Genomic DNA, 22,620 nt, shown 5'->3' with positions numbered 1-22,620 from the left:
TGGGGTGGCAGTGTTGTCTAGTGGCTAGGACACTACATTGAGAGACTTGGGTTCTACTCCCAGTTCTGACACTGCATTACCTTGGGTAAGTCAGCACTTTTCAAGGGGTGGCACTCAAGGGGCTTTAGTTGTGTGTTTCCCCTCCCCCCCCTTCAGCGGCAGCACTCCATTTGTTGTTGTTGTTGTTTTTGATTTGGTGGCGGCACTCTGCCCTCCCCCCCCCTTTTTATTTTATTTATTTTTTGCTTGGGGCAGGAAGAAACCTGGAGCCGGCCCTGGATGTGGACCTTGCATAAGGCCACAGCAAGAGACACAATCGGCCATGGGATGAGAGGCGGGGATCTGAGAGCATGAATCCGGATACATTTATATTGGGAAGCCTAATGTGCTAATAAGATGGCATGAAGATATTTTTTAATGCTATTTAATTTATGCATCATTGACACAGCTGTGAAATCTCAAGATAATTTAGATACAAACAAGTTGATAAAAGGGGTCACACTTGAATTTAATCCTTACAAACATTGATTAATTTGCTTGCTGGGTCGTTGGGATGCCTGATCTGCCACACACAATTTTGCTCTACAGTGTACAGTCGAAAGTTGTGCCGCTTTGACTATGCCACTAAAGGTAAAGTGGGACAACTCCCCTCCCTTGTGTGGATGCAGCTATATGGGTATAAGTGTACTCTGTACCAGTATAGCTGTTTCTGTATGGGACGGGAATAACTATATGGGTATAAGTCACCTTAATAATGGTGTCAGTGAATCCACATTAGGACTTTTACTGGTATAACACCAGCAATGAAAAATCACACCCCTCGCCGACATGGTTATACCTGTAGAACTTTTCAGTGTAGACCAGGATTTGCACTCTCTTTAATTTAGTTAGCTGAAGGGCTGAATCAGGCCGTCCCATGGCACCAGATAAGCCTTTGCATTGCCCTGAATGGAAGGCAGGGGAAGATTAAAGAGAGAGGCAACTTTTGTGCAACGAACCTGCCATTGATTTATGTCCTATCTAGCAGATGTTTTGGAGCATGAGCTTTCGTGGGTGAATAGGTATTCACCCACAAAAGCTCATGCTCCAAAACGTCTGTTAGTCTATACAGTGCTACAGGACTCTTTTACAGATCCAGACTAACACGGCTACCCCTCTGATACATGTCCTATCTAGAAGCATGTGGAGTGGCCAGTGCCCAAACAGCCCACCTGGGTCCCGATCCCTGATTGGGGCTTCTAAACACTCATGTAAATAAACAATAATTGTCATTACCGCTATGTAGGGCTTCTTCCTATTAAGCATATCATCGCCCTGGGGGAGGCACACTACTCCAGCAGGAATTGCAGAGCACTCCCGTCCCTTGGTGGACTTACTGCAGTACCCTTTCTGGGGTAAACCAGTACAACTCCCTACCTACTCGTCTCGCTCCCTCAGAGGAAGTGATCCCTACACAGGCGCTGGAAATCTGGCAGGCCCGTGTACAGAGCATACAAGGGGACAGGAAAAGGAAGTCTCCTTACTCTCTCCCGTCCATCCTTCACCCTTTGTGTCAGAATCTAGCCCCTCTGCAAATCTCCCAGAGCTGGGACACTGTCCTCTCTCTCTCTCTTCTGTACAACGCTAAGCCCTTGTTAAACTATTACGATGATCAATCAAAATACACAGCTGCATCTCCATAGCCCTTCCCCCCCCCAATAATTTTTTAGTTAATCACAATGAAGAGTTAGCAGGGATACATCTGCAGAAATAAAACACAGCCTTTGTTTTCACTAGAACCGACTGGGAAAATTTTGACAGGAATTGTTGCTTTGGACAGAATTTTGTTTAGAAAAAAAAAATCTATCAATGTTTTTTGACACTGGTACAGGTTTAGATTTATTTATTTCAGAACGACTTTTCATTTTGCCTTTTATTTAAAAGTCAAAATCAGAGCAAAAAGTTTAGATAATTTCAGAACAATTTTTAAAATTTTATTAAAATGATTTTTTAAAAATTCATTTTGTGAGAATTGCAATTCTGAAAGGGAAATTTCAGTTCCCACCCAGCTCTAGTTATTCAATCAAATTTAGATTAAACTCTGTCATGTATCACACTCCTGTCCCAGTGATCTAAGTGTCACTGAACTTTCTTCAGGTGCAGGTGAATCCCATTCTTGGAGCGCAAAATGAGCTGAGGTATTTTGAGTGGGGGCTTGGCTGGATCAGGGGAGAGTTCAAAGCGTAGCAGAGTCATCACAAGAGCCACCTTCATTTCGTTCATGGCAAACCTCTGCCCGATGCAGCTCCTGAGCAGAGAGAAGTGACAAATATTTCATCTCTAAAGTTACCAAAGACACTTAATATAGTAAACAGAGCACAAGAGGCAGCCACTGGAAATACTGCTGGTATTTCTAACAGTATCCCTTATGCTGATGCATTTCAAGAACGAGTATGAGCTGATGCTGTGTTGGACACCACTGAAATGCAGGAAATGGTAATTCTGTCCTTAGAAACAGGGTGTTGATTTGAGAGCAAGCAGGATGGTGGGTTTCCTCTTGCTGGATTTTCTCCATTTGGATGGGGTGACATGGTAGCACTAACCCCTTTGTTTCATAGATTCGAAGGCCAGAAAGGACTATTGCAATCATCTAGTCTGACCCCTTATCTAACACAAGTCAGAGAACTTCCTCAAAACAATTCCCAGAGCAGAACTTTTAGAAAGCAGCAAAGAGTCTTGTGGCACTTTATAGAATAACAGACGTTTTGGAGCATGAGCATCCGACGAAGTGGGTATTCACTCACGAAAGCTCATGCTCCAAAACATCTGTTAGTCTATACGGTGCCGCAAGACTCTTGACTGGTGGGCACCAGAACTGGACATGGTATTCCAGTGGTGATTGCGCCACGGCCACAGAGAGAGGTCAAATAACTTCTCTACACTTCCCCGGTTTATGCCTCCCTTTTATGGCCCCAGCATCACACTGGGAGCTCATGTTCAGCTGATTATCCACCCAGCCCCTAAATCTTTTTCAGAGCTTCCCAGAATGGAGTCCACAGCTCTGTAAGTATGACCTACATTCTCTGTTCCCAGATGCAGACATTTACATTGAGCCATATTAAAACTATATTATTTGCTTGCACCCTGATTAGTAAGCGATCTAGATAAATCTGAATCAAGTAGGAGCATTATATTGCAATATTTTCTTACCTGTTCAGTCCTTAGTAGTAATATCTGAGCAACTTGCAATCATTAATGGAATTTATCCTCACAATATGTGTATTTTACAGACCGGTACCAAAGGAGACTGACTTGCCCAAGGTTCCACAGCACATCAGTGGGTAAACCAGGCATAGATCCCAAGTCTCCAGACTTACAGCCCAGTGCCCCTGTCCACTAGACCACCCCATGTCCTAATAACTAATATTATGCAATAGAGTCTACAATGTGCTAGACACTTGGCCAGATAGACAACAAAGGACATTCCCTTCCCCCAAAGAGTTGACAAACAAACAAGCAGACAGAGGCCAGCGCAGGAAAATAACAAAATAATTTTCTATGCCAATCAACAAGGTTCCCTACAGGGAGCACAGCAAAAAGGGGGATGTAACATTGGAGAGAAGCAGGGGCCTTGCTGATGAGATCAAGGTCAAACCATGTATAGGAGACCACATTGAAGATGGTATGGAGGTATTGTTCTGACATGCTGTGGATTTAAACAGACATAAGCCTGAGCTGGATCCAGGTCCAAGAGTTTCCTAAGTTAGGGGATGTTTGGATTTGGAGTTTTGCTTCAGTCCCAATGTTCCTTTTTAAGCACACACTGTTGAATACCTTGAGAGCACATGTAAAACAAGAGCACTCTGATATGGCACATGGCAAAGACAAAAGGTGAAATTCTGTTCCCCTTGAAGTCAATGGCAAAACTCCCACTGACTTCACAGGAACCAGGGCCGGCTCCAGACCCCAGCGTGCCAAGCACGCACTTGGGGCGGCGTGCCGCGGGAGGGCTGCAGGCGGCTCCGGTGGACCTCCCGCAGGCATGCCTGCGGACGGTCTGCTGGTCCCGCGGCTCCGGTGGACCTGCCGCAGACATGCCTGCGGAGGGTCCGCTGGTCCCGCGGCTTCAGTGGAGCATGCCTGCGGGAGGTCCACCGGAGCCGCGGGACCAGCGGACCCTCCGCAGGCATGCCTGCGGGAGGTCCACCGGAGCCGCGGGACCGGCGACCGCCAGCGCGCCCCCCGCAGTGTGCCGCCCTGCTTGGGGTGGCACAATTCCTAGAGCCGCCCCTGACGGGAACTGGAATGTCACCCCAAGGTGGGAGTGATCCATCAGTGTCCAGGGAAGAGGATTTTATTTAACTAAAGCGACGTATAGAATTAAATATACTCCACCTGGGTCCAGCTGCAAACGGCAGAAAAGCATAGGAATGGCGTCCAGCTGAGTTCTCTGGTGAGAATCTCAAAGGGTCGAAGACCTGCAAAGAATAATAAAGACACATATGAAACTATCGCTTAGTTTGGCAACCGAGCTTAGCTAGTAAGGGCCAGATTCCACTCTCAGTTACCCTTGCACAAGCCCACTAAAGGCAAGTAAACGGCCTTATCTTAATGACATAGGGCAATGTGTACCAATGGTTTGGGTAGGGAAAAGGGACACAATTTCCATCACAATCTCTCTCCATAGCTAACACCTTGTATTTGTACATGGCTCCCAGCTTACAGCAGAGAAATGGCCCCAGGCAGAAGATCCTTGAGACATCTACAAACTTCCCAAAATGAAGAGGGTGGGTCTGGCGCAAACAAACATGGGAGGAGTCAGGGCAATGAAAGGTATTGTGTCAGCTTTAGGATTTGACCCAATGCATGGGTGAACCTGGTTCTCTCTCCACCCTTAATTAAAAATTCACATAGAAACAAAATTTAGTTTTGTCTGGACCTCCCCTTATCCAAAGGTCTTCACATATCCCCTACAATCTATGGTTAAGTGGAGTCCTCATACAGCATGAACATTGTGTTATCTACATACTTCTAGTGAAAAATGGTCATCTACCCAAGGAAAGGGCCTGCTTGCTGCTTCCTGTGCACATAGTAACTTCTCGTTGATCCAACATATAGCTATCCCATAGCCAAAAATATCTTATCAGTCTCAAGTAAAAAAAGAAGTACCTCTGGATCGTGCCAGACTGTGGGGTTTCTGTGAAGACCATAAATATTCAGTGAAACTAGGGAGCCTGTTAAGAAGCACAGAAATAAATCATCATAAGACAGGAAAAAAGTGTTCTAGACCATAGTGTTCTGTCCATCTACACTTGTGGAATCCTGTAACAAATCCCCTTTTGAAGTCCTGTTTTCTTCTGCCACCCATGTGTTTATTGAGTAACAGAGTTCCATCAGGGGACCACCTCATTCTTTACTGACTAATAAAACAAAAATTGGCCAAAAATGTCAAAGAATTTCTACAGAAGGTGAAACAAGTCACTTCAGGTAAGGGTCAGTAGAAGGGGAAATGTTGAGGTAGAGTGGGGGGAAATCCCAAAGATGTTAGAGATGAAAGAATCCTGGTGGACGTACTCCATGTCCTTATGAATGCAAAGGTTTTTCCTTGTGGTTTATTCTCCTGCTCTTTGTCTTATCTGCTTTTAAATGAGTCCAGTGTTGGGGTCTCCACCTTTTACCTTTGAACATTGTGGAACAACATATACATCACCCCACTAGGAATTGACTCTTGGTATCTATTTGTGTAGCTTCAGTGTTGAGGAGCCCCAACCATGGCCCAGACCCCATTGTGCTAGGTGCTGTACAAACACAGAACAAAAAGACAGTCCCTGCCCCAATGAACTTACAGTCTAAGTATAAGACAAGAGACAACAGATGGAATCAGACAGACTGATGGGGGAGTTCACAGAAGTAACATTCATCAGCATGACAGGCAGCTGTCTCAGCACATCAGCAGCCTAGTTGTGATTTTTTTGTAGGGTTTATGGCAAAGGGAGAGTTTTAATGATGGTTCCTCCCAAGTGTGAGGGGCAGCATGGCAGAAAGCATGAAGATGCTTGTTGGAAAATTTAACAAGTGGGCAATGGAGGCTGATATTATGGGCCGGCTGGAGGTGGGAGTTGACCTTTTGATACTGAACGAGGGATGATAGGTAGGGGTGAGGAATGTGATGGGTAATGAAGGGCCTACCAAGGGAAGACAAGTAGCTTGTGTTTGAAACAGTAGAGACGAGGGAGCCAGTGGAGGGATGCAAAGAGGAATGACAAGGTCAAAGTGACCTTGGTCAAAGGCTGGGAAAATAACCTTTGGAGCAGCATTTTGAATGCACATCAGTGGGGCAAGATTGCATTGTTCAAGGCCAGAGAAAAGGATGTTGTCATGACATGCGAGATAATGAGAGCAGGGCTACAGTTTTAGCTGTGTGGCTGGGTAGGAAAGTCCATTTTTTAGAGCCATTATGCAGAAACAATTTGCAAGAATTAGACATAGACCTGTCTCTAGGTTCTCATATCCAGGCTGAGTCAAAGATGAAGGCCAAGTTACAGGCCTCACTGATGGGTAACAAGGTGGTGAAGAAAGGAGGTAGCAAAGGTGGTTTTGGAGGGAAGAATAAGAGCTCTGTTTTGTCTATGTTGAGCTTGAGCTGATGGCTAGACATCCACAAGGAGATGTCAGAGACAGGCTGAGATTTTTGTTTGGACAGCAGGAGATGGGTCTGGAGTAGAGAGGTAGATCTGTGAATTGTCCACATGGAGAAGGTAGTTGAATTTGAGTTTGTGGATGTTCTTGATATTTAGCCTAAATCAAGTATCACACTATTACTCCTAATAATAGTCCCTGTGTCTCCCTAAACAATTCCCCTTCCCCCTTTCATTCTCTGTATATAAAATGCTTTTGGAATGAGAGGTGATATACAAGTGAGAGACATGAGCATCACTGCCATTGATGTACAGGCACACAGGAGCCTAATTAGCATTTAAAGAGGAGATTGACGAAGCAGACCTTTTGGTAAGGTACGTCCATCAACAAATGTTACAGGTGCACTGAGTCCTCGTGCTACGACAGGTACCGGAGGGTAAAGACAAAGTGTCTCTTTGATGCACATGGTGGTGAAGGTCATCTTCCCAAAGTCATCCCTGAAAGGAACCAGAGGCAGAGATTGGGGACAACTGACAATGGCCAAAAAGATATTCTTCATATTTTCTACAGAGATTCACCCAAAGGCAGAGCTGTGACCTGGAAAACAGAAAACTAAAAGGTGAACTTTATAACCAGTAAGTCAAGCAGATTGCAAGCAGATGGGAGTTCTCAGTGTGAGAGCCATGGAGGAGGGAGAGCGGTGGGGAGGTACTGCTTATGCAAGCCAAGTAGAGGAGGGAGAGTTCTCCCTCTGGTTTTATAAGAGAAGGGGGAGCTGTACTCTGCCCAGCTCCCTTAGTTTAAAAGGAGCTGAAAGGGGAAGGGTGATTAGAATGGACACACTTAGGCAACCTTCTCTACCTCTCCATCTATAATATATAGAGTTATTAGGGCTTAAGGCAAGAAGGGACCATTAGATCATCTAGTCTGACCTCCTATACATCACAGACCATTAAATTTCACCCAGATCCCTCTGAACTGAGCTCAGTTGTGCCCAATAGCTTATGTCTGACTAAAGCATATCTTCCAAAAACATACCCGACCTTGATATGAAGATATCAAGTGATAGAGACTCCACCATTTCCTCTTATTCGTTGTTCCAATGGTCAATCACCCTCACTTTTAAAAATGTGTCCATTTTCTAATTGCAGGATGTCTGGCTTCAGCTTCTAGCCACTGGCTCTTGTTAAGTCTTTCCCCAGTAGATTACAGAGCTCTTTAGTACCTGGTATTTTCTCCCCATTAGAGACACTGTAATCAAGTCACCTTTCAATCTTCTTTTTGATAAATTAAACAGATTGTGGGGGGGGGAGAGGAGCGATCTAAGTTAGGCAACTTCAGCTACGTGAATAATGTAGCTGAAGTCGACTAACTTAGATCAACTTACCATGGTGTCTTCACCGGGGTGAGTCGACTGCTGCCTCTCCCCCATCGACTCTGCCTGCGCCTCTCACCAAGCGGGAATACAGGAGTCAACAGGGGAGTGCTCGGGGGTCGAGAGGTGATAAATCAACCACTGTTGGACCGCTTGCTGCCTGCCGATCCAGTGGGTAGTGTAGATATACCCTAAGTCTCTCATTGTAAGGCAGTTTCACCAGCCCTTGAAGAATTTTGCTGTTTCTTTTTAGCACCCTTTCCAACTTTTCAACAACCTTTTTAAAACATGGACACCAGAACTGGATGCAGTATTCCAGAATCTGTCTCACCAATGTTCTGTGAGGAGATGGAACAGATGTCTCATGTCAAGCTGCAAGTGCCATTCTGTTTTGTGAATGCTATTTTTACTGTAAACTGCCATGTGCCCTCTGGTTTGTACTGTGGCCTCCATCTTGAGCTGGGCCACCCAGGAGGTGTTGGGATAAATCCTTACATCTAGCACAGGGGCTAAAAATGGGAAACCATCAAGAATCATCAACCTTGATGGTCCTCCATTCAAGTGGGTTCACCCCAGAACAAAAGGCTGCCTGCAGTCCAGGAGAACTAGCTTTCCTAGTTGGGAACTGGGGGTTAGGTGGAGAGACAACTGGGGTTAATAAACTGATCACCTGATAGGGGTTTCAAAGTTATTTGGGAGGTCACTTGAAAGGAAAATTAAGTTCTCACCATTGAACAGTATCTCTGTCTGCCAGAATCTCTTTGATCTCTTCCCTGCATCTCTGCTGGTGCTCTGGGTGCAGGGCCATGCAGTACAAGAGCCAGGAGATTCCACTAGCCGTGGAATCGTGACCTTCAAACATAAACGTGTCCACCTCGGCACGTAGATCTTCCTCGGATAATCCAGCTCCATTTTCATCCTAACCACACATGGCTTCTATCAGGGTTTCATGGGCTTTCCCAGGAAAGAGACATGAGGTTTCCTGCTGCTCAGAGCTTAAGTGACAATGTGTTAGAAAGGAAACCCTGGAGCATTGATCCCAGTGGGTCAGACCTTCCCTTTAGTTTGGGGAGAAACATAAGGAACCCTGCATGTGAAATGAACTCCTGTGACGCAGACAGGTACAACTGCAGTCCTTGCTGTCCCTCGAATGCAGATACTGCTTCCTGCTGGCTCCCTCTGGAGGAGAAGAAACCTCCTGGAGGTATGGTGATTAGTAAGGAGGAAGCTGGGACATACTTGTCCCCTCCCCCTTCACTAGCCCATGGAAAGGGCATGATGCACCAAGGGAAACACAGTGCATCCCTTAGAAGGGATATAGCAGTGGACTTACTAGTACCCCCATGCACAGTGCAGCAGTGGGCGGAAATTTCTCTCTCCTCCCAGTGCTTCCCCAGCCTAACACAAAGCTGAGCTTAAATCAGGGGTGGGCAAACTATGGCCCGCGGGCCTCATCCGGCCTGTGGGATCGTCCTGCCTAGCCCCCAAGCTCCTGGCCCGGGAGGCTCATCCACAGCCCCTCCCCTGCTGTCGCCCCTCCCCCACAGCATGAGCTCACTCGCTTTGCTGGCGGCACAATGCTCTGGTCAGCTGAGATGTGAGCTCCTGGGGCAGCGGAGCTGTAGAGCCCGGCCTGACCCGGTGCTCTGTGCTGCATGGTGGTGGCGGCAGCGTGGCCTGGCTCCAGCTGGGCGGCATGGCTGTAGCGCCGCCAGCCACCGGTGCTCCAGGCAGCGCGGTAAGGGGCAGGGAGCGGGGGTGGGGGTTGGATAGAGGACAGGGGAGTTCAGGGTGGTGGTCAGGGGCGGGGGTGTGGATGGTGGTCAGGGGGGAAACAGGTGGTTGAATGGGGGCAGGAGTCCCGGGGGGCAGTCAGGAAGGAGGGGGGGTTGGATGGAGTGGCAGGCGGCAGTCAGAGGCGGGGAGTCCGGGGGCAGTCAGGGGACAGGGAGAAGGGGTGGTTGGATGGGGTAAGGGTCCTGGGGGGGGCCATCAGGAATAAGAGGAGGGGTTGGATGGGGCGGCGGAGGTGCAGGGGCAGTCAGGGGACATGGAGCAGGGGTGTGAGGATGGGGCAGGGGTCACAGAGGGGCTGTCAGGGAATGTGGGGGGTTGGATGGGGCAAGAGTCCTTGGGGGGGAGGGCAGATAGGAGGTGTGGGCCGCGCCATGACCCCCTCCTATAACCGGCCCTCCATACAATGTACGAAACCCAATGCTGCCCACAGGCCAAAAACTTTGCCCTCCCTGGCTTAAATGGTATGCACAGTCCTGCATAATTACATTGCCACCCAATCACTGCTGAGTTAAAATGATCATTTCTATAAAACGATCACTCTTTCGATCTACAGGAGTCTGCTTATGTCTTGCCAGTGACTATACTTTATAAAAATGGGACTAAGTGTGGTTTATAACCCGGACTGCACATGAACAAGGCTACAGAGTTTGTGTGGCATTAACTATGCACACAGGACTCTGCAGCCACAGAGTTGGGGCAGAACCCATCCCTTGTGTCAAAACTATGCTTCTGAACATTGATGAAACTGGACAATTAATTTTAACCTTTTCCCTGAACAAACAATATATTTTTTGGAAGCTGCTGTCCACAATGCCCAGGCCTCTCTCAGTGCTGCTACTCGAAATGCTCACATACTTGGCTCCGATCAGTTCTTGCAACACTCACTTTAGCACTCAGAAGGATGTCCAGAAAGTCCAGGTGGCGCCTCTTCTGGATCTTTTCAAGCTTTTGCTCATCTTTAAGGGACTCCTTTCTTTCTCTGATCACTTTATCTGCATCAGGAAAACATTAAAATAATTATATCCCATTCGGAGCCATATGTGCACTGTGATTCTCCAGAACCCCAATGGATCCCAAAATACCCAGGAACCAGAATTCTTTGTTTCTCATAATTTCTGAAATGAGACAGATCACTCTGCATGGCTTCTGGGGGATGTAAAGAATCTGGGCCACAGCAGAGCTGCCTGAACTACCTACACCGATGGGCGCTTCTCCTGTTGGTGTAGGTACTCCACCTCCCTGAAAGGCGGTAGCTATATCAATGGGAGAAGACCTCCCATTGACTTAGGGCTGTCTACAGCACAAGTTAGGTCAGTATAACTACCTTGCTCAGGGATGTGGATTTTCCACATCGCTGAGTGATGTAGTTATACCGACATAAGTCTGTAGTGTAGACTACGGCTTATCTTGAAGCCTGGTACAAATCCTTAATGAGAGGTGAGAAGAGGATAGTAGGAAGTACCGGTATGGTGATGTGCTAATTTGCAGGCCTTGCGGAATCGACGCCCTTGAGAACTGAGCCAGTAAATGAGATGGTTGTGATGCAGGGGGGTCTGGATTCTCTGATACACCATCAAGCTGAGGTCCATGACCGTTTGGATATATAAGTTGTCACTACAGAGAGAGAGTCAAGGGAGAGATGGATAAAGACAGGGCAGCGAGTTTGAGCGCATTGGGGGAGAGATTGCAAAGATTTCAGAATTGTTGATTTTAATGGCAAGTGTGTGGTTACCGCAAGACTGAGCTCAGCCAGCATGACAGCAATGTGAACATGCGGTAATGTAGCAGACTGCCTCAGAGAATGGACTTTTCCTTCCAAAGCATTCAGGCCAGCCTGCAAAAGGCAAAGCAGTGTTCCTGGGGAATAACTTGAGTGTTTGCAGTTGAATGTCTTGAGCTTGCAGCACTTCTGCCTGGCCTTGCACCCCCAGTGTAAGCGTCTGATAAGCCATGTGCCCAGTCCTATGCGGTGCCAAGTGCCCTCAGCTCCCCTTTATTGCAATAGGACAGGCAGGCACTCCATGCCTTCCCAGTTCAGGCTTTTGGGTTGTGAGACTGCGGAACCAAACGTCACTAGTCACATGAAAACTTAGGGCTGATCTTGATCCCATTGAATTCCATAGCAACCCCCCCCACTAACTTCACCAGAGCAAAATCAGACCAGGGGTGCTGGAACAATTTATACAGTGGGGGTGCTGAGAGCCATTGAACCAAACTTACAGCTTTTTGGAAAACCAACATATAATGGAAACCACTTCAAGCCAGCAGGTGCAAGAGCACCTCCAGATCAGACTCATTATGATTTTACTTACTCTTAGATCTGAATAACTGTATAATACGACTGACTGAATAGGAAATAGCTTTCTTGGTTTGCCCCTTGTCTCAGTTAAACAACAACAATCTCACTTTTGTAACCATCCCCACCAAACCACAGCGAATTCTCAGAAAGATCAGCTGGTGGCATCAATACATTAGTAGCTTCTGGATTTAAAAGACACCAGCACGTCTAGCTCCTGAGGCAGGCTGTAAGAGGTGGTGAAGTGGGTCCAAGCACCCCAGATCCCAATATTCCCCTGTGTTAGTGACATGAAGATCAATAGGCTAATGCATCCACTACTTCTATCACATCTGTGTAGTTCCCAGTTCGGACACAATTGCACCACACTGAATTTAAAATCATTTAAGGCCAACAAGGACTTTTCATCAGGATTTGACACCAGCCTGTACTGACCTGTCAGTCTGGCAGTTGCTCTGGTAACTGAAGGCAGATTTCATGATGCTGTCGAGAGTCATCAAGCTGACATGTTCAAGGAGCTCCACTGACTTATCCTGTGTGATCAGCTGTTCCCATTTATCCTATTGGAAAAGAGTAATGAGAAGGGAGGCATTTTCTTGGCAGTACAGAATCCTGGTTACAGCCATTCACTTGGGTCTGGGCCACCTCCTGCATCTGGGGATGTTGGACCTGTGAGCAGGTGGCTGTGATCTTTAACAGTCCAGCCAGTTACACTGACAGTCTTGAGATTAAACCCTGGGTTGCATGGGAGGCTGAGAGATGGCAGGAGCACCTTTAACAGGGCTCATTGTCTGCCAAGTCATCACAGGTCACTCTGTGGAGATATGCAACGGGTTAGCATGGGCTCTCTTCTGCTCACTGTGCTACACTGCTGCAGCGCTGGGAGCCGACCCAGCATGCACCAGGGAGAGCATTCTCAATGTTTTTAAATCTTTCTAATCTACTAGGTAAAGGCTCTTAAATCAGGAAAGAGCACTAGGAGGTTTGAACTCATGACAGTGCCAACAGCCGTTCCTACCAGCATCACGTGGACAGAATCTGCCATCATGGTCACGTAAGGTTTCAAAATATCATAGTGAAACCCTGGTGTCAGCAGCCTCCGATGCTGGAACCACTTTGGCCCATTTAAGATCAACAATCCTTGCCCTGTGGAGGAGCACAGTGCAAAAGAGCTTGTTAGATCACTTCCTACTAAGCAATGGATCATTTCAGATGCCATGATACAATCCAGCCATAATATGAATGAATATCTACTCAGTTCTATCCAGTGTATTCATCAGGAGGATGAGAGTTTTTCTTTAGAACATAAGAACATCCATACTGGGTCAGACCACTGGTCCATCTAGCCCAGTGGTTCTCAAGCAGGGGTACGCAGAGGTCTCATCAACTCATCTAGATATTTGCCTAGTTTTACAACAGGCTACATAAAAAGCACTAGTGAAGTTAGTACAAACTAAAATTTCATACGACTCGTTTATATTGCTTTATATACTATACACTGAAATGTAAGTACAATATTTATATTCCAAATGATTTATTTTAAAATTATATGGTAAAAATGTGAAAGTCAGCAGTTTCTCAGTAAGTGCTGTGACACTTGTATTTTTGTGTCTGATTTTGTAAGCAAGTAGTTTTGAAGTGAGGTGAAACTTGGGGATATGCAAGACAAGTCAGACTCCTGAAAGGGGTACAGTAGTCTGGCAAGACTGAGAGCCACTAATCTAGCCCAGTACCCTGTCTTCCAGCAGTGGTCAATGCCAGGTGCTTCAGAGTCTATGAACAGAACAGGGCAATTATGGAATGACAATGTCATCTGCTCCCGCCTTCTGGCAGTCAGAGGTGAGGGACACCAAGAACATGGGGTTGCATCCCTGAGCATCTTTGTTATTAGCCATTGATGGACCTATCCTCCATGAGCTTATCTATTTCTTTTTTGAACCCAGTTAGACTTTTAGCCTTCACAACTTATCCTGGCAAAAAATTCCACAGGTTGGCATTGTATTGTGTGAAGAAGTACTTCTTTTGCTGAGTGACATCATTAAACACCCTTGATTTCACTTACAGCTTTTTGGAAAACCAATTTTTTCCCCTTGTGAGAAATTTCAAATGAAAAATCTTTGTTTGAAAATTTTTAATCAACAATTTTCAGTTTTCCTGTGGGAACCAAACCAAAATTCTGTACTTAAATGCAAGCTTTCAATTTGTTTAGACTTAAAATGTCATTTTGGTTCAACTAAAACAACCAAAACAGAATGATATTTTAAGACAAAACAGAACATTTTTCACTGAGAAATTTCCTGCTGAAAGCTGAACAGTTGTGTCAGAATTGATATTTTTCCACACACATTTCAGTTTCAACAAAGTCATATTTTTTTTGAGGAGAGAACTTGTTATACAAAAAAGTTTAACCAGGTTTAATTTCAGTCCAGACAAGGAAATTCAAGGTTAAGGCTCAAAGATGATCTGATACTTGTTGATGTTTTTCACGTATTACCACATAATATCCTGTGCAAAATATTGTATCTAATGTGCTCTCAGCTAAACCTCTGAAATATCTAGTTACAATGATGACATGAGTAAAGCGTTGGAGCTTAACCCCCATTTCTCAATCTGAACTCGGATTTCCCCGCTTTCCTGCATTTCAGTCACAGCTTTCCAGTTACTGTCACAGTCATTTGTGTGAGTTAGCCATTAAATGCTATCGCTCTGTATCTATATGGCACAGCAAATGGTGCAGCTTCCCTCATGAATATCACCAGCAATATTGTTACATGAGGTAAATGAGAATGAAATATGATAGTACAAACCAATCCAGGGAACCAGGAAACTGTATGTCACAAGAGACTTAGGGTCTGTAGAATTCAATAGAGAAGAGAAATATATTATTAGGGTAAAATGATACCGAAGGTGAATAAGGTGCTACTCATGGTGAGTAAGGCATCAAAATCTGGTCCTATGTTAGTCAAACAATTATTAGAATTACTTCTAAGCTTTAATTATGCTCTCGTTAGTAGAAAAATCTGTATTGGGAAGGACAATCTCCATACAGGAAAACTCTGACATTTTATATCAAGGTTCCATTAATAGATTCTAAAGGGTTAATAAATGTCTGACAGACATTGTAAGCGTGTAACAGAGAGGAGTAATAGGTGTTGTTATAGGGGGTTATAGCTGCATCATAAAAAGGCACAATAGATGGCTCTAAGCAACCTACTGACCTCTTGGACTCCTCTATAGCAAATGACAAGCCATTTTCTAATACATCAATTCTTTCTAACCCTTGTCTATTTATAAATGGAGCCTTAGTTAAAAAAGGTGACCACGATTCTCTCTATTTAGAGCATTCTCTTCTCCTTCATTCATCCATCTATCCAGATTCATTCCCATCACCATAGTATCAGAGCACTGGGGAAAGACCAAATTGGGTTGGTTATTCTTAAAACCCCTTCCAATAAATATCTCACCTCCCCTGATTCTCATAACTTGAGAGTTGCCCCTAAGTCAAGTCCCATCTGCACTAAAAAACCATGACTTGAGTGTGGTTGGTGCTTTCAGCTGAGTCAGCTTGGCCCATCGAGGAAGAGGCTACAGCTCTAGTGAACACAACCTGTCATTTTCCAGGTATGTGCAATGAGCCAACAACCTTTCTGGAGTGTGGGCAATACAGATAGAAATGGACATTAAGGGCTGCATTTTCAGACTGGTCTAAATAGGTCTACCTTTGTCCACCCACAGAGTTGCAGGCATAAATAATTGCAGGCCCTGTGTAGCTGGTGTAAATCGCGTTACACTTGGGCTTCAGCACTTATTAATTGCTCTTCAGATGGAGAACGATCATTTTCTGTGTGAGTATTGAAAACAGTTGATCAAAATGCTCACAAAATACACTGATTTCATTCTGTGCCACTTTCCATCTTAAAACAATGGATTTTTTTAAAATAGATGCTTTTCACTTCACCCTTAAGTAAAGAGGTGTTATATTTTTGGACTCAGCAGAGAAGGAGATAGACACAGTGGGAGCTGCTAGAAACACAGCTTTGTGCTGTGCTTGCTTTATTGTTCTAGCTGAAAAACTGAAGGACATCACAAGACGCAGTATCTTTACCTCCTCTGCTGTAGACCGCCTTGGCATATTCAGGGTGGTTGATGCACAAGAATCCTAAGAAACTGCCAATCCACATGGGGTAACAGTGTGGGTATTGTTCTGCCCAGGACGCTGTATTGTCTAGTTCATCCTCTTGTTGAAGCTGTATTGTAAATTAAAGGTAGATGTAGTTCATGACAGATATTTAGCAGCACTATCTGAATGGGGAACAGTCCGGGGAGTTGATTAATTAGATAAGACAATAGTTAATAGGCCAAGTATGCGTACATGTCTGCATTTTAGTAGTGCTATTGATTAGGCTTTTAACATCACTTGAAGTGCAGAGGTGCCCTGTTTGTTAGAAAGGCAGATTAAGGTGCGTGAATGTGGGTAAAGCCAGGGGGAACCATAAGAAGTAGCCCACACAATTGTTATTTAAGCAATTCCTCTTTCAACCCAGTCCCATTCTCCCTGTTCTGCCTTCAGATACCCATCTGGACCCTGACCTCCACCTCCCATTATGTTTCCTCATCCCATCCCCACAGAACACCTGGCTGAGTCTGTCCTGGGCCTTTGAGCTTTCTGTCTGAGTTCTCCCATGTAGCACATCTAGAATTTAGCTCAAATGGGCATTCAGGGCCAGATCCTCAGCTGATGGAAACTGCAACAGCTCGACTGAAGGCACTGGAGCGATGTCCATTTACACCAGCACCTGGGATTTAAGCACAGACCCAGCTGTGACTGACAACTTGTGTGAAGGTTGTCTAGGTTTTTGTCTTGTTGAAGCTGCATTGTTAAAGGGAGATGTAGTTCAAGAGAGATCTTTAGCAGCACACTCCGAATGGGGAAGAGCCTTGTTACCGTCAGGGGACTGGATGAATCAGATGAGACAATAGCTAACAGGCCTAGGCAGGAATGCATATTTGTATTTTTGTAAAGTTGCCCTTGTACAAGCTTTTGAAGTCACTCCAAGTGCAAAGGTCCCCTAAGTCATTAGAAAGGCCTGTAGAGTTGGATGAATAAGGACAAGGCCATGGGGAACCATAAGAAGTAGCCCACACAGTTAAGTGTTGCTTAAGGAATCCTTCCTTCAACCGGTCCCCTCGCTCCCAAAAGGAGAACTCTGAATGCCAACAGTCCTGCTACTCTTCAATTGAATTCTAGGGGACAAGGAGCAGGAGGGCTTGGATGGGGCAGGGATTCTGAGGGAGGCAGTCAGGGGGGCGGAAAGTGGGAGGAGTCGGATAGAGGATGGGGGCCAGGCTGTTTGGGGAGGCACAGCCTTCCCTACCCGGCCCTCCATTCAGTTTTGCAACCCCAATGTGGCCCTCGGGCCAAAAGTTAGCCCACCCCTGGTCTAATAGCTGAGGTTGGTCTATGATCAGTTTATACACACACACACACACACAGACGCGCGTGTGCTACAGTCCCAGTTCCTACTTTACCATTTGAAGGTGGCCATACAGCCAGTGGGTGGGAGGTCCTGGGAAACGTTTGAAGATTTTGAGTAGTTTCTGCTTCCTCCGGTACAGCTGGATTGCTTTCAGAACCACACAGGCAAGGCACACCACGGCCATCAGGTGAAACATCTGGGAGACAGCTCCATTCAGCCATGCTCCAGAAGGGTTCATTGCTGTCTCCAGTACAGATTTCATGGTGCTGCCCTCATTGGCAGGCACTGTATAAAAAAAATCCCCAACCCTGTCAGCTTCTGCTGCACTCTGTACTTACTGTGTGCACAGGGTAAAGCTTAAGCTTGTGTCTCTCACCACCAGAAGTTGGTCCAATAAAAGAGATTACCTCACCCACCTTGTCTTTATAGTAAATCCTATGAACTAGATCCTCCACTGCAGCTATGCTGATTCACAGATGCAGCAGATTTACAAAATGGTAGAACCCAGGGAAGTGGAGCAGTATTGTCGGAGAAGTTAAGGAGAGGCAGCAGGAGGCTGCTATTTGTAGGGTCCCTGGGTTGGGATCCGGAATAGTGGGTGTGCCCGTGTTCCCCGCACTTGCCACTAGGGAAGTGGCCAGACTATAGAGCTGAGAGATACTTCCCCTCTCCCCCCAGAAGAGGGACAACATGGATGGTGGTCTGGACGGAGGGCCGAATCATGAAGAGGACTCTATGGTTCCTGAAATCAGGCATATCTGCAGACAGAGAAGGTGGCGGGAGAGGTATCACCAGCAGAGGGCTGAGAAAACTAATCCCTGAGATGGCCAGCAGGAGGTGCCGCTCTGGTGAGTGAATCCCCTCACAGTGCCCCAGAGCTGCTGAGAGCTCCAAATGACAGAAGTTTCATAGGGGAGGGAGCTGTCTGCTGGCATTTCTTGGTGAACCAGATGGGCCAGGCCTCATTTCCATTTCCCATATGTGGCAGTTTGGGGAACTGTGGTCAAAATTCAGTTACATTTTAAATTTGGGGGTAATAAAACACTGTCATCCCTGTGGGTAACAAAAGAGCAGGAGAACTGCACCAACTATGCCTGCAATTATGGGTCACCCTAACCACCATTGCAGTTTGGCAAGGCTGGGTACTGAAGCCCCGATAATATGAGAGAAGGAGGAGGGGCTGTTACCTCTGGTAGCAAGTATTGTGCCCAGGTGCTATGTCACTGACCTGTCTCTGAAGAGTGGTGGAGAGGTAGCTTTCATGAAGAAGAGATGGTTTTGCAGACAGTGGCAGACACGGAGGTGTTATTGAGGCAGGCGAGCTGAGGAACTCTAATGAGGTCCCTGCTACCCAACAATGAGATCAGTGCAGCTGGGCGAGGTGGTATAGTTCCCGGACCAGATCTGGCAGCGCTTTTCATTGGGGCTGGAGATAGACCTGCCTGAATTCTGCCAACCCGTGACAACAAACTGTGCATAACATTTTCTTTGTTTTGTACAATGGACTCAGTGCTTGTGAGGAGAAGAATTGCCTGTCGGGGCACCTCAGGGAGTATGTAGTTTTCCTAGGTTTCTGGGCAGGGGCATGAGTCAGTATTTGCTAAATTTTCAGAAGGAACCTTAGACATTTGAACCAGCTCTTTTTACTGCCTATAACCTCTGGTACAAGGGTCACACTGATTTTTGTTGCTGGTTTTCAGGAGTTATTGCAAGCTGGGTTAGGTCCTTCTTTATTTACCGGTATATCCCTGAGTCCTTTCCCTGTTCTCATCCCCTTCTTTTAGTTTACCTTGTTTCTATCCGGGGATTAAACTGTTTGTTTTTATGTGGACTGAGATTCAATGTACTAGTTCAGGGGTAGGCACGGGTGCCGAAGGCAGCACGTGAGCTGATTTTCAGTGGCACTCACATGGCCCGGGTCCTGGCCACCAGTCCGGGGGGCTCTGCATTTTAATTTAATTTTAAATTAAGCTTCTTATACATTTTAAAAACCTTATTTACTTTACATACAACAATAGTTTAGTTATATATTATAGACTTATAGAAAGAGACCTTCTAAAAACGTTAAAATATATTACTGGCATGTGAAACCTTAAATCAGAGTGAATAAATGAAGACTCGGCACACCACCTTCTGAAAGGTTGCTGACCCCTGTACTAGTTAATTCATGTCCTAGCAGTCAAGGGGTTGTTAGTCCTTTGTATACCTGGCCACTAGGTGGAAGCACTAATTGCTGGGAACCCAGGGCCTATTGGGTGTAGGTGGAGGTCAGAGAGATCCTGAGGAGGGTGGAACAAGGGACTCCACCACCAGTGAGGGCCAGGATGCCCCAGGAAGGGGTTACATATGTAACATAGGTCACAGAATTTTACCATTACCCCTGCCTTGAGCCCAGTAAGAGGTGAAAGTGCAGTAACCATGGTTACTACCATGGTTTTAAAATAAATCGGTACCTAGGGGCTGATCCAGCCCGCACTGAAGTCAATGGGAGTTTTTCCACTGACTTCAGTGGGCTCTGGATGCAGCCCGCAAATCGAGCATATTATGTATTTGTGATGCTCCACAGAGGTACCCAGGGTTGGAAAGCACCTCACTGCTACATGCCCGTAGCGTGATGCACTCTTGTCCTTGCTTCCGTTCCCTGAAACCAACCGCCTCTGGCAGCACAAGCACGACCTTGCAGGACCCACAGGCTTCAATCCCTTTGTGCAGGTTAGTGGATGGCACACAGCAATGCCCAAGCACTCTCTGAGAATTCCCTGCAGTGTCCAGCCTCTTCTCCACTGACCACAGAAACAGTTCAGACCAGCTTGTTAGATTCAGCTCAAGACCAAGGTTTTGCTTATTATTACAGCACTGAGATATATTTAAAAACGAGAATAAGTTTATGATTAAAGTATAGAGAATCAGGAATAATGAATAAGAATATTGGAAACAGATCGTTACATGTAGAACAAAATCATAACATGCTTTCTATAGACTAAACTTAACTAACAGGTTACTCACATGTCTAAAGCTGTTTATTATACTCCAAGTCCTCTGCAACATTTTCAATCAAGGCACCCCCTCTGGCCTTAATATAGATGAATCCAGCGTCTGAGTGCCTCAGTTTACCCATCAGTAAGAAACCGCAGATCTGTAACTTGATCAGGGTCCACCATGCACCAATGGACCTTCAATCAAGGCAGGAAGAGATCCCGTTTTCATGAATGCAGATATGCTGTACATTTACTTCCTAACCGTAGGATACCATGATGCCTTCTTTATCTTTTAGAAATACACTCAAAGTTCACCATCTTTACTCCTAGACATGCTCGGCCTGGGGGCAGGGCAGAGGGAGCCTCAAGCATGGGCCAGCTCAGAGATGGGGGTTTGCCTCAAACAAATAACTTCAAGTTGTTAAAAAGCACAAATCTGCTGATCAGACGGGAAGAGGCAGGGCTTGCAGGAAATCAGGTCTCTGGAAGCAAGGTGTGTGCCTATGAAAAGTTGAGCCTACCCAACTCTTGAAGGAAAAGTCTTTGCTTTGAAGAAGCTGTTTGCAGTCTCTGTATCACCTACTGGTCACAGATGCTGACGGGAATCCATGCAGGTGGCCAATGCAATCAGGACAATGAAGTAATCAGAGTTGGTGTATGAGTGCTGCAGCCTCAAGATCCAGGCTAAAAGCGGGGTCACTCATGGGAGTCCACTCTGAGAAAAATGAAGGTGCAGGGCCAGTCACTTGAACAGGTGCCTACAGAGAAACCGAGGTCAAAGGTACAGTTAGTCTTGAACCATGAGAGAGTGTTCTAGGATTTTACAGGGGTCCTCCTGGTCTGCTGCTGACATATCCAAATGCTGCTGGAGCATGTGGCAGCTTTTCTCCATTATAGCTAATTGTGTGACTGTTCTTATTTTCTTTTCCTTTTTATCCTGTCCATTGCAATTTTGTAGGCGTCCCATCCAAATAATGTCCAATTACTAGACACATCCGTTTTCACATCCATCTGCTCAAGGAGGGATAGCTTAGTGGTTTGAGCATTGGCTTACTAAACTCTGTGTTATGAGTTCAATCCTTGAGAGGGCCTTTTAGGGATCTGGGGCAAAACATCTGTCTGAGTATTGGTCCTGCTTTGAGCAGGGGGTTGGACTAGATGACCTCCTGAGGTCCTTTTGAACCCGGATATTCTATGATTCAGGGACAGGAACCTGATATGTAGCCATGTTTATTGTTTTCTCTGGAGCATCCTCTCCTCCCCCCACTATTCTTGGTTTCTGATTTCATGGACCTTCAGGAGCAGACACACACCTGACACCATGGTTGGTGTGTGAACACAAAGAGATAGAGCCAGGACTGTGCATGAGCCTCTACTGCATGAGCTAAAAGCCATATGGCTGCTAGCTAAGGCTGCAGAGCAGACTCATTAATCTCTAAGTGGTCTTGGTGCCACTAGATGAGACAGAACACCACACCTGGAGGTGTGTGGGTTAGAGACATATCTAGAGCTTCTTGGATCTTCAAGTAGTAGTCTAATTTCCAGTACATAATCATAGTGTAGCACAGGAGTAGGCAACCTATGGCATGGGTGCCAAAGGCAGCATGCGAGCTGATTTTCAGTGGCACTCACACTGCCTGGGTCCTGGCCACCAATCTGGGGGGCTCTGCATTTTAATTTAATTTTAAATGAAGCTTCTTAAACATTTTAAAAACGTTATTTACTTTACAATACATAACTGAACTATTATTATATGTAGACTTATAGAAAGAGACCTTCTAAAAAGGTTAAAATGGATTACTGGGACGCGAAACCTTAAATCAGAGTGAATAAACGAAGACTCGGCACACCACTTCTGAAAGGTTGCCGACCCATGGTGTAGCACCTCCTGTTGGGAAGTTATTTACCGTAACACTATGTTTCTATAGCACCTGGGCCCCCAATCTCAGCTGGGGCCTCTAGGCACTACTGTAGTACAAATGATACTATTTCAGCCTTCTAGACACTAGAGGGGTTTAGGACATCACATAAGGATACAGCAGGAGCATCAATTTCTCATCCATAGAGCAGATCTGAGAG

General features: G+C 45.9%; 1 protein-coding gene across 3 annotated transcripts; it reads right to left on the bottom strand.

The window, feature by feature from the left end:
- Nucleotides 1-456: 456 nt before the first annotated feature.
- LOC123375312 (cytochrome P450 4B1-like) lies at nucleotides 457-18,118 on the bottom strand. Of its 3 annotated transcripts, XM_045026076.1 has the most exons (13): nucleotides 17,616-17,689; nucleotides 16,721-16,882; nucleotides 16,192-16,333; nucleotides 14,894-14,938; nucleotides 13,105-13,232; nucleotides 12,522-12,646; nucleotides 11,253-11,404; nucleotides 10,676-10,782; nucleotides 8,722-8,912; nucleotides 6,982-7,115; nucleotides 5,149-5,213; nucleotides 4,375-4,457; nucleotides 457-2,287 (listed from the first exon to the last, which is right to left on the bottom strand). In XM_045026076.1, the coding sequence occupies exons 3-13, from the start codon at nucleotides 16,265-16,267 to the stop codon at nucleotides 2,119-2,121; spliced, it is 1,275 nt and encodes a 424-aa protein (XP_044882011.1). In that variant the 5' UTR covers nucleotides 16,268-16,333; nucleotides 16,721-16,882; nucleotides 17,616-17,689; the 3' UTR covers nucleotides 457-2,118. The 3 variants fall into 3 exon arrangements, with proteins under 3 accessions (XP_044882011.1, XP_044882009.1, XP_044882010.1); XM_045026074.1 differs by lacking the exon at nucleotides 16,721-16,882 and having other exon boundaries at nucleotides 17,616-18,113; XM_045026075.1 differs by lacking the exons at nucleotides 6,982-7,115; nucleotides 16,721-16,882 and having other exon boundaries at nucleotides 17,616-18,118.
- Nucleotides 18,119-22,620: the final 4,502 nt, after the last annotated feature.

Source organism: Mauremys mutica, chromosome 8, assembly GCF_020497125.1.
Source record: "Mauremys mutica isolate MM-2020 ecotype Southern chromosome 8, ASM2049712v1, whole genome shotgun sequence".
Lineage (NCBI taxonomy): Eukaryota > Metazoa > Chordata > Testudines > Geoemydidae > Mauremys > Mauremys mutica.
This window is presented reverse-complemented; position numbering and strand designations above follow the sequence as displayed.